Source organism: Solea senegalensis, unplaced genomic scaffold, assembly GCF_019176455.1.
Source record: "Solea senegalensis isolate Sse05_10M unplaced genomic scaffold, IFAPA_SoseM_1 scf7180000012718, whole genome shotgun sequence".
Lineage (NCBI taxonomy): Eukaryota > Metazoa > Chordata > Actinopteri > Pleuronectiformes > Soleidae > Solea > Solea senegalensis.
The window spans coordinates 25,894-37,500 of NW_025320677.1; the positions used below are offsets into that span (position 1 = coordinate 25,894).

The 11,607-nt window shown below is 42.3% G+C and overlaps 1 protein-coding gene across 3 annotated transcripts in view; it reads right to left on the minus strand.

The window, feature by feature from the left end:
• Positions 1 to 807: 807 nt before the first annotated feature.
• LOC122759959 (calpain-1 catalytic subunit-like) overlaps positions 808 to 11,607 on the minus strand; it is a 15,066-nt gene continuing 4,266 nt past the window's right edge. For 2 of the 3 annotated variants that reach the window (XM_044014981.1, XM_044014979.1), the window contains exons 2-23: positions 11,302 to 11,461; positions 9,996 to 10,252; positions 9,829 to 9,898; positions 9,562 to 9,680; positions 8,432 to 8,565; positions 8,168 to 8,342; positions 7,866 to 7,940; positions 7,517 to 7,602; positions 7,144 to 7,218; positions 6,627 to 6,787; positions 5,875 to 6,032; positions 5,350 to 5,361; positions 5,054 to 5,262; positions 4,933 to 4,972; positions 4,774 to 4,851; positions 4,307 to 4,364; positions 4,153 to 4,214; positions 3,999 to 4,067; positions 2,040 to 2,118; positions 1,624 to 1,740; positions 1,158 to 1,210; positions 808 to 1,081 (exon numbers count right to left, since the gene is read on the minus strand). In XM_044014981.1, the coding sequence (XP_043870916.1) occupies positions 1,055 to 1,081; positions 1,158 to 1,210; positions 1,624 to 1,740; positions 2,040 to 2,118; positions 3,999 to 4,067; positions 4,153 to 4,214; positions 4,307 to 4,364; positions 4,774 to 4,851; positions 4,933 to 4,972; positions 5,054 to 5,262; positions 5,350 to 5,361; positions 5,875 to 6,032; positions 6,627 to 6,787; positions 7,144 to 7,218; positions 7,517 to 7,602; positions 7,866 to 7,940; positions 8,168 to 8,342; positions 8,432 to 8,565; positions 9,562 to 9,680; positions 9,829 to 9,898; positions 9,996 to 10,232 (2,094 nt within the window). In that variant the 5' untranslated portion in view covers positions 10,233 to 10,252; positions 11,302 to 11,461 and the 3' untranslated portion in view covers positions 808 to 1,054. Of the gene's footprint in view, positions 1,082 to 1,157; positions 1,211 to 1,623; positions 1,741 to 2,039; positions 2,119 to 3,998; positions 4,068 to 4,152; positions 4,215 to 4,306; positions 4,365 to 4,773; positions 4,852 to 4,932; positions 4,973 to 5,053; positions 5,263 to 5,349; positions 5,362 to 5,874; positions 6,033 to 6,626; positions 6,788 to 7,143; positions 7,219 to 7,516; positions 7,603 to 7,865; positions 7,941 to 8,167; positions 8,343 to 8,431; positions 8,566 to 9,561; positions 9,681 to 9,828; positions 9,899 to 9,995; positions 10,253 to 11,301 lie in introns of all 3 variants that reach the window. The other variant, XM_044014982.1, reaches the window with a different exon arrangement.

Consider the following 11,607-nt stretch of genomic DNA (forward strand, 5'->3'; position numbering starts at 1 on the left):
TATGTTTTAAGGTTAGGCTGAGATTGAGATTAGGGTTAAGGTTAGGGTTAGGATTAGGATTAGGCCAGTAGTAATTGTGGTTAGGGTTAGAGTAAGTCTCCAGGAAATGAATGTAAGTCAATGCAATGTCCCCTCATGTCATGAATGTCGAACATGTGTGTGTGTGCGTGTGTAAGTGTGTGTTAGTGTGTGTGTTAGTGTGTGTGTGTGTAGGGTGTGTGTGTGTGTGTGTGTGTAGTATGTATTTAGTATGTGTTAGTGTGTGAAGCCAGCAGGGTGTGTGTGTGTGTGTGTGTGTGTGTGTGTGTGTAAGTGTGTGTCTTTGTGTAGTAGTATGTGTGTGTGTATGCTATGTCGTGTGTGTGTGTGTGTGTAAGTGTGTGTGTAAGTGTGTGTATGTGTGTGTATGTGTGTGTATGTGTGTGTATGTGCATGCCACACTGATCTCCTATAACTGGAAAACATGAAAAGAACAAAAATGTATTTGTTTTATAATGAATAATATAATTAATGTTCAAAGCTGGTTTCACTTCCTCTTGTGGTCATTGTGCTCAAGTCACTTGTTTTGGCCTTAATGCTTTTTTCTCTCTTGTTTCTGTCTGTCTGTCTGTCCAGTCTCTGCTAAAAACCTATTTATTTGCTTTGGCTTTTATTGACTTATCTTATTATGTATTACATATTTGTATTGTAGTTATTAGTAGTAGTAGTATTACCATGGTTTCTTCTCTACGTGTTTGTGTTGTTTCCGTGTGTTATTGTGTTGTGTGATCATGTGAAGCACTTTGTGTAAATCAAAGTTACAGGCCGTAGGATTTTTGCAGCTTTTATTGATGAACCCTTACAGTTAAATATCTTTCACTCACTTCTGTCATTCCTCCTCAAAGCATGCAAGACAATCTGTGCAATCTTCATTTAGCAGCAAAGTTATCGAAATGATCTATGAGATATACAGCAGTCTAACGAGCTCCTGGTGTAAATGTAAAGGTTCACTGTTCACTAAAATAAAACAGTGTTTTTTGAGATCATTGTCGACGGCGTCTTCTTCTTTGTCAGGTTAAGTGTACATGGAAATGTAAATCCACTGGAAACAGAGAAACATTCACAGTGTTAGGAATGATTAACACTGTGATAGTGAGACACTGATAACGCCGTATTACCTCTGACTCTTGGAGAGACATGGCTTTCCCATCAGACAGTTTTTTGAAGATTTCTGTTGAGCAACAAACAAAGTGTTGAAGTATGAATGAGTTAACATGAAGTCGACGTGATACGCAGGTACAGTTTCTCCTGGCTCATCTATTTTATACCGCTTTATCCTCCACATATGGGCGTCACAGGGGGGCAACTGTGCCGATCTCAGCTGACATAGGGCGATGGGCGGAGTCAGAGACAACCATCCACTCTCACAGCTGCGGCCATTTTACACCTGTGTCTAATTTACCTAATCCCCAAATCTGCATGTTTTTGGACTGTGGGAGGAACCCGGAGAAAACCCACGCACACATGGGGAGAACATGTGACCACTTGTTCTGACCGGGTCTCAAACACTGGTTCTCCTGGCTCATCATGTGTGCAATGGTAACCAGGTGGTGGCCTCTAAAATATCATCATGGTGTAACTTACTGTACATGCAGTCCAAGCGCAGGATGAGAGTGATGAAGCTCTCCAGTGTTATGTGTCCAGAGGACGTGCCGTAGCGCAGAGCCATCAGATTCAGCATGGCATCGCTGAGCCTCTTTCCTGAGCAACACATGCACAAGGGTCAGTGCTCACTCTGTTGACATGTTAACATGTTACAGGCAGAACTACAGTGTGACCTGCAGTGTGAATTACAGGCTGAACAATGCTGACATTTGTATTTTTTTTACTGAAAATCCAGTGGAGAGTGAACACTTGTTTCAGAGTCTTTAAATGAACTCCATGCTGCAGCAGTGAGCAGGAGTCAGTGTCACATGACCACCTGTGTGTCAGTAACTCAGCATTAAAGGTGGGGAACACTGAGATGTTCCATGACAATCACATTAAGAATAAACAGGAACCTGAAGCTTCAAATGCCTTCCTCAGTTCACTCAGTGACAGCGTTCCTGTCCGGGAAACATCAGTGAGGAAGAAAATGTTCTAAGAAAAGAACACAGACAGCGGTCAGGAACGTTTCCCTCGTCATCTACGGTCAAACATCATCTACGGTCAAACGTCATCAAGCGTCATCACGGTCAAGCGTCATCAAAGCGTCATCTCTGGTCAAAGCGTCATCAAGCGTCATCTGGTCAAAGCGTCATCAAAGCGTCATCACGGTCAAACATCATCAAACATCATCTAACATCATCTATGGTCAAGTCATCCTACGGTCAAAGCGTCATCAAACATCATCACGGTCAAGCGTCATCACAATCCGTCATCAAACATCATCACGGTCAAGCGTCATCAAACATCATCTATAGTCAAACATCATCTCTGGTCAAATCATCAAACATCATCTGGTCAAACATCACGGTCAAACATCATCAAACATCATCTCTGGTCAAACATCATCAAACATCATCTATGGTCAAACATCATCTCTACGTCAAAACATCATCTGGTCAAGCGTCATCAAACATCATCTCTGATCCAAAGCGTCATCAAACATCATCTCACGGTCCAAAGCGTCATCAAAAGCGTCATCACGGTCAAACATCATCAAACATCATCTATGGTCAAGCGTCATCACGGTCAAGCGTCATCAAACATCATCTGGTAAAAGCGTCAAACATCATCGGTCAAACATCATCTACGGTCAAACATCTGGTCAAAAGCGTCATCAAACATCATCTACGGTCAAAGCGTCATCAAACATCGGTCAAGCGTCATCTTAGGTCAAGCGTCATCAAACATCATCTGATCAAAAGCGTCATCAAACATCATCTACGGTCAAGCGTCATCAAACATCATCTACGGTCAAGCGTCATCCAACATCATCTACGGTCAACATCATCCATCGTCAAGTCAAATCATCATCAAACATCATCACGGTCAAAAGCGTCATCAAAGTCATCAAACATCATCTACGGTCAAAGCGTCATCAGGTCAAAGCATCATCATCACGGTCAACGTCATCAAACATCTCACGTCAAAAGCGTCATCAAACATCATCAGCGTCATCATCAACATCATCATCATCGGTCAAGCGTCATCAAAGCGTCATCTACGGTCAAACATCATCAAACATCATCTATGATCCAAGCGTCATCTGCGGTCAAAGCGTCATCAAATATCAGCGTCATCATCATCATCATCCAAGCGTCATCAAACATCATCTACGGGTCAAACATCATCACGGTCCAAACATCATCACGGTCAAACATCGTAAACTCATCACGGTCAAACATCATCTAAAACAATCATCCAAACGTCGTCATCTCCAACACATCATCAAACATCATCTATGGTCAAGCGTCATCTCGGTCAAAGCGTCATCAAACATCATCTATTAAGCGTCATCAAACATCATCACGGTCAAGCGTCATCATCATCTACGGTCACGGTCAAACATCATCAGTCAATCAAATCAAACATCATGGTCCAAAGCGTCATCAAACATCATCTCATCATCTACGGTCCAAAGCGTCATCAAACATCATCACGGTCATCAAACATCATCTACGGGATCATCACAAAGCGTCATCAAACATCATCTCGGTCAAACATCATCTACGTCATCAAACATCATCTACGGTCATCAACATCATCTACGGTCAAACATCATCATCAAACATCATCAAACATCATCTCAGGTCAAACTAAACATCATCATGTCATCAAACATCATCACGGTCAAACATCATCTCAAACATCATCTCTGGGTCAAGCGTCATCAAACATCATCTATCAAAGCGTCATCAAACATCATCTGATTAAACATCATCAAACATCATCTACGGTCAAACATCATCAAACATCATCTACGGTCAAACATCATCAAACATCATCTACGGTCAAACGCTTCGATTCCTTTTTACCTTGTACTTCACAACCTTGTTCCACAGATAGACAAATTCCTCTCTGTTGAGTTTTCCAGTGATGGACGTCTGTTCCCCTCAGTGTTAAGTCAACACATCTTTACATGGAATCTGGATTCTAACTTTGAGAGTCACATGGACCCTGAAAGGATACGTCCATCAGAGCGACCATGCTGCGACAGTCATTGACGCTGAAGCCTCCAGACTTCAGCTCTCCTGAGGGAAAGCACAAACTCTGCATCACACACTCGCACAGACACACACACACACAAACAACAAATGAGCACAGTTTTCTTTACAGTCCAAACCTTTCAAGATGTTTTCATTCAGGAGCTTCTGGAGCTGCTCTGCGTCCACTTCCTCATACTACGAACAAGGTCAGAGGTGAGAGGTCAGGATGTTGAGATGAAAGTGCACAACAAACATAATAATGAGAATCTATTCACAGACCATGTTTGCATGTTGATGAGGTGTAAATATAATGTGTGTGTATAATTATTATTGAACCAGTTTCACTATTACACAAACATGATGATCCTCAGCTGCTTTTCGTGCCTAAACCTTCTTTATTAACCTCATTTATCTTAATAAATAAATAATGTGACATCTCAGTGCCTTTCTTTATCATCCATTTACCTCTGAATGGAAAAACACTTTCAATAATAGAAGACCTGAAACTATGGAGACCATTAACTCTCCAGGAGATTGTTTTGCTCCTGGTGAAAACTCAATAAACCTTCAGCAGCACATGATCTGCTGACAAGAGAGAAATGACCTTGTCTGAGTGCTTGTGGAAGAGGGTCGTCTTCTTCTTGTCGTCCTGTGGATTCTCTCTTTGCTCCTCCAGTGGAGACTAACAACGGGAAAGTAAGACAAAGATTCCGGCGTCAATAAAAATCCAAACAATAACGGAATCCTGTTAAACCTCGCTCACCTTCTGAACTGGTTCGTTTTTATAGTCGTTGGAATTCTCACTGTAGAGAAAACACAGGTGTGCCGCCATTAATTCTTAATATAAACAGCAGTACAGTAGTGGGCGGAGACTGTGCTCGTACTAGCCGTGGGTGTCAATTTTGGAGTGGATGGTCAGGATGAAGGAGGACGTCTCGTTGGGACGGTAGGTGGACGGAACGATCAGGTAATCTCCAGGCTTCAGGGTGAGCGACTCCATCACCTGCCGGGCGTTCAGGTAGGTTTTGGTTTGGGCAGCAGGAGTGTGTGTGCTGAAGAACGTGGCCGGGAACTTCCCTCTGTGTGTCCTGTACTGTGATAACACACAACTCTGTAACCCTATGACCTCACAGAAGAGCGCCAACGTGTGGACGAGACATGAAAGTGTGTCGTCTCTTACTTGTTCAGGCACCTTGAGGAAAATCAGGACAGGGCGAGTTCATGTTGGAGAAAATGGCAAATAAATTAGAATTATAATGATGTCATTCATATATTTATAGAATACATTTAAAATGTCATTCTTATTTTCTATCATGGATTTAAAGCAAAGGCTGAGTTTTGGCCTCAGATATTCACTCACAATAAAACAGCGATGCATCTAAAAGAGAATGAACAGTTTCCAGTTAACATTAAAAAAACACATGGCCATTGTTGCGCTTGTATTTTTTTGTTCACTGCTTTACCTCCTTGTCAGAAACTGCTCACTTTCCCTTCACCAAAGTCCAGAGAGAAAAGCAACATGTTCAGCTCACAGAGACACAGTTTAGTGGATGAAGATTTCAAAAGAGCAAAGTCACAGAATAACCTGTTTGATCAGCTGTGTGTGCTGGGATGTCAAACAGCAAAAGTGACAAAAACTTGTTCAAATAACTGTTCATATGACGGGCTTTTCCTACTGGAACCAAACAAAGAAGTCAGTGTTTACTTCAAATACAGATAATCCGATGTGGAGGTTCTGGACCAGGTGCCGGTTCTGCTTGTCGGGTTTTTGCATGAGAGACAGCAGCGTGTTCTTCTCACCGTCTTTCTCTGAATGCGGACCATCGATCCTGACCCGATACTGAGGATTAGTCCAGAAACTTTCTGGTAAACAAAGACACAAACAAACAGGTTTTAACACGCAGCTCAGACGGATTGTGAATGATTTACTTTTTTTGTTGTATGATGTGCTTCATGCTGTTAACCTCTAGTTTAACACTCATGGAGTCATAAATCCTCTGTGACGCTGTGTAAAAGTCGATCTTATCTCATCTTCATCACATTGTTTGGTTGTTTCTTCGTTCCTGTCCAGCTGGTTTCCCCAGTTACTGTTAAGTTGTAATGTTAACTACTGCGCATGTGCAGAGTGTGAGTTTATGGTCACAACAGTAGTTGTGGTTATTCATCCAACAGTAACTGCAAGAGCTTTTTTATTTTGACTAAACTTCTAACGTTGTGCTAAACTGTGGCTTTGACCGTGAACTTCAGTAAATACAACAAAAACCTTTTTTTTTTTTTTTATTAAATCGTGCTGGTGATTTCACATGTGTTACAACTGAAGGTCCAGGGTGCACCACACACAGCACCCCATGCAACCCTCGTGTGGAGGATAAAGTGGTAGAAGATGAATGAATGAAAGAATGAATGAATGAATGAATGAATGAAAGAACAATAATGTGTCTCCTCACATAAACATACCTTTGTTTTGTGGACATCCTCCAGCAGTGATTCCTGAAACCCATCGGCCCTCGAGCACGGAGGCCGTCCAGTGACAAGAAGAGTTTCCATCGAGGAAGTTTGGAGTGAGGCAGCAGATGCTCAGATCACTGTAGAATTTACAGACCTCTTGCAGGGTCATCCTGTCAGGGGACAATCACACATGCTGTAAATTGATTCTGGAGCAGATGATGGTCAACATGCATATGAAGAATCGATGGATCCTGAAAATGAAGCCAGTGCAGAAAACCCTGAAATAATAGAAACAAATGATCCTAACGATGTCAGTAAAGCTTCTCCAGGGAAGTTTCTGGCCTCAAACACTAGTTTCAGGTTTTCTTCAATAAAACATTAGTTTAGTAAATCATGTTCATGTTCTGCACACGGTCACAGTCACAGTTCTCAGTCCCCTCCTTTATCTGTGCTTTAAAAACATCACTTAATAACATCCTGTGTTTCTGACTGAATGAATCATTATTATTGTTTTATATGAGTTTACCAGAATTCTCCATCATCTCGCACTGAGTGGCACATGTGACGGTCCTCAGCGTTGACAGTGAGCCACAGTGAGGACCTGAAAGACAACGAATGACAGACGTGAAAGAACAAACATGTACAGTAAGTGTCTCTGTCAGTGATCGTCCACTTCACAGAGTCGATGGTGTAGATTCTGCTGAACCCAGTTCAGAGCTCAGAGATCCTGTAGCTTGTTTGGAGGTACAGCATGAGGTGGATCCTGGGATTGGTCCAGAACAAGGCCGGATCATCCCAGCTGCAGGACACTTCCTTTGATCCACTCACTCATATTTCATGCTCGTTTTGAATCAGAGTTTAGTTTGGTGTGTTTGCTGCTGGTGTAGTTGTGAACTTACATGTCGCTCCAGTCTCCATTCCACTCTCCTTTTCCCCAGGGGTTCCACAAACGCACCAGGTGGACAAGTTTCCCTCCACTGGTTAACTAGCCATCAATCAACAGAGAAGAAGCTTCCATGACATAATTGTGCAATAAATAATAAAAGTACAGTATGTTTGCAACAAGTCACGACTTACAGATTTAAAGGCAGATCAACATAAAATCAATAAAAACACAGTAAAACAGTGACATCATAAAATAGGGTCTATAGTGAAGCTCGAGGAGCAGATTTCATTTCCATCTGTAAGTCGTTCCAAAGTATAGACAGTTACAGAAAAGGCTTGTTGGACTTGCTAATAGTTCATTACCTGTTTGAGACCCGTCACAGTGTACGCATGGCCTTGGACCAATCCATTTCTGAGCACAGTGTTGTCAGACGTCTCCTGCAAAACAAAGACATTCACTTGTGTGAAAGTGGACTGATCTTTAAGACAGGGAGGAAATTAAAGATCGACGTAGTAACCAGCTCTGTCCAGCCAGGACGCCAAACGACATGTGTTACGATGACTAAAGCATGTAGAGTTTAGTTAGTAGAGTCTCATTCTAATGTAACATTAACTCTCACACGTCCAAGACAAACTGCCGTGTGAGTTCTGGATTTGTGCGTTACCCCCGGATGTGTCCCACAGCTCATCAGTGAAGTGGTCTGTCCCGCCCTGAACATCAGGTCCCACATGTTTGCTGGAGGATCCGACAGGTCGATGTGCATGAGGACACCACCAGTGAAGTCCATCATAGCCTCTGCTGGAGTCCCAGCTCTCATGTCGGCATAGGAACCACAAACCCTGACACAAGTAGATGCATGTTCATTTGAATTATCCACAAAAAAGGTAAAACAAAAACAATTCATTCATGAACTCGTGTCCTTTCATACTTGGCGTAGGCTTTCTCCAACAAAGCTGGCCAGAACTCATTTGGGTCTTTGGAGTGGACGAAGATTAGTCGGCCATTTATTGTTGGAAGTTTGTCATCAATGACGACGTCCACCCACATCCCAAACCTCCAGAACTGGTGACACAAAAAGACAAAGATCGTTTTCTTTTTCCATTTGTTCATATTTTTATTGAGGTGTCGTTGTATCAGACACTGACACACGGAGCTTTTTCTGTTATACAGTTCTAGCTCCACTCGACTGGACTCTTGTTTTGTTGTTTTCTGTGCTCATCACTGAAAACAACTGCTTTGTGTTTGTGTCAGAACAATGTCAGGGCTATGATGGCCACGCCCACATTGAGAAAGAACTATAATAAAAGAAAAAGACGTGTCTGATAACAAACAGCGTACAGAGTGTAGAGTCGTGTCCTGCAAGCTCAAGATGTTTCTGTGTGGACTGAGGACGAATTTTCAAGCTTCTGTTTTCACACCAGCAGCTTCTCTACGGCGCTGGCTACTGTGAGCATTTATTTGGAGGTTTTTAAGCCTTCTGTCCAGACAACTGCTGTGTGTCTTCAGTTCCGACCTCGTGCCACCAGACCTTATCACAAACCTCCACCCACTCTCTTATGCAAGAGCCAAAAAAGACACAAGTCAGTGCCAACTTTGGGTCAGTTTCTATAACCACACACACACAAAGTCAGATCAAAGCAAAGCATGTCATATGTAATATGACACGCTGTCAGTAAACACTTTTGTAATATTGATTTTTGTTTTTCAGGTTGCTTCACTCCAAGTATTAATGAGCTGAAACGTGGTAGGGTGGGTGGAGCCTAATTATTATTATTAGTCATTAACAGGGATCGTGATAGTTTTGTGAATTTGTCAAGAAATAATTATAATTCTATTATATTTATTATATCACAAAGGTTGTTTGCGTAGAATTTAGATTAGACTTAGCTTTTTGTTCGCTTCAGTTTGCAAAAGTTTTTAGTTACTAAATCTGACATCTACAGATGTGTGTGTGCGTGCGTGTGTGTGCGTGCGTGTGTGCGTGGTGTGTCGGCGCGTGTGTGTGGTAAGTGCGTGCGTGCGTCGCGTGTAATGCGGCGTCGTGTTGCGTGTGTTTACCCTGAAGTGAAACAGCCCACAGTAGTCCTCATGAAATGTTTGCCCTGGAGGCATCACTTGCATGAGGACTTGACTTTGGAGAGTCAGAGCTCCGATCGATGCGAGAAACCAACAGTTTCCTGAATGAGAGCATGTTTTTACAGTTAGAGTACATTTATACATATACATATATATATATATACTCTATAGATACTACAGTATACATAGATATAATGTTTAGGCGTGAGAACCATGTCGATGCACAGCAGCAGTTTGTCGTGGACTCACCAACTAATCCTTGTTCAAAGTCAAACCTGGAGATCCCATCAAGTACAACGGAGGGATTGGAAGAAATATCCTGAGGAGGAAGAACCAGCAGCATCATCATCGTCGTCGTATACCAATGTAAGGAGTTGAGTGTAATTAACTTGGCATTGACCTCTCACAGCACTCACCCACGGTCTTAACCACTGCACTTTGGACAGATCGTCAGGGCGCAGCAATCCCATGCCGATGGACCAGGTGACAGGTGGGAACAGCTCATCGATGTACTTGACTTTTCTTGTGAGACAGAAACGTTTCAGCTGCTCGTAGTCCTGGTTAAAAAAACTCTCAGGGTGGCTCGAGCTCCCGATTCCACTTTTCTTGTGACGAGCCTCCATGATGTTCAGACACACACCGGGAGGAGGCATCGCTGCACTTTCAGGTTCAGCTGTAACACAAGCACATCAAGTCCTAGTTTACACTTTCAGAAAGGTCTTGGTCTTGACTCACTGCCTTTTTCTTGGTCTTGGTCTTGACTCAGACTTGCTCTGCCTTGGTCTAGGTCTTGGTCTTGACTCAGACTTGCTCTGCCTTGGTCTAGGTCTTGGTCTTGACTCACTGCCTGCCTTTCTTGGTCTTGGTCTTGACTCAGACTTGCTCTGCCTTGGTCTTGGTCTTGACTCAGACTTGGTCTTGGTCTCGACTCAGACTTGCTCTGCCTTGGTCTTGGTCTTGGTCTTGGTCTTGACTCAGACTTGTCTAGGTCTTGGTCTTGACTCAGACTGCTCTGTCTTCTTGGTCTTGGGTCTTGGTCTTGACTCAGACCTGCTCTGCCTTGGTCTTGGTCTTGACTCAGACCTGCTCTGCCTTGGTCTTGGTCTTGACTCAGACCTGCTCTGCCTTGGTCTTGGTCTTGACTCAGACCTGCTCTGCCTTGGTCTTGTTCTTGGTCTTGGTCCTGATTTACAGTGAAACGTAACTGCAGTGCCGACAGTAACATTGTACTGAGGTCAGTGAAGCTGCTGAGATTTCAGCTCCTAAATAAAACCCGATCATTTGTTTTCATTTGATTATTATATTACATTGTATTGTATTATTTTATGATTATTATATTATATTATTTTATGATTATTATATTATATTGTATTGTATTATTTTATGATTATTATATTATATTATTTTATGATTATTATATTATATTATATTGTATTATTTTATGATTATTATATTATATGCTGAGTAGAATAAAACATTTGTGTCAAAACAAGGTTTCTTAACAGATGTGCGATCAGCTCTGCATCCTTTTAACTTAAGTTTTTAAATGATCACGTGTTTTGTGAATAAAAGTAAAAATTGATCTACAACACACTAGAACATTAGAACATCTGCTCCTTTGTTTCTTACAGCGATTCACTTCAGATTTATTTGTATAGAAGCACATGAAGTCAGAAACTTTAAGTCAGTCTTTAAACAGTCGCAGAAGTTCAAACAGCTTACCTCACAGCTCAGGAGAGACGAGAGTGCAAGGGAACAGGTTGTGACGCCTGTCGCTGCCTCGAGCTACAGCCACTCTTGTGTTTCCTGCTAACATATGCAAATGATCTTTGAGCAAACCCCGCCTCCAGCCACCTGCAGTGCAACCTGCTCTCTTTGTTGGCTGCAGGTTAGTCGGCAGAAACACGTCACATGACACAGCTGAAGGTTCTAAATCACTTTAATGCTGATCCTCGGGACGGAGTCAAGACTGAGACTATTTTATTTAATTATAACATTATACATTTGCACTACACTGACGTCCTCTAA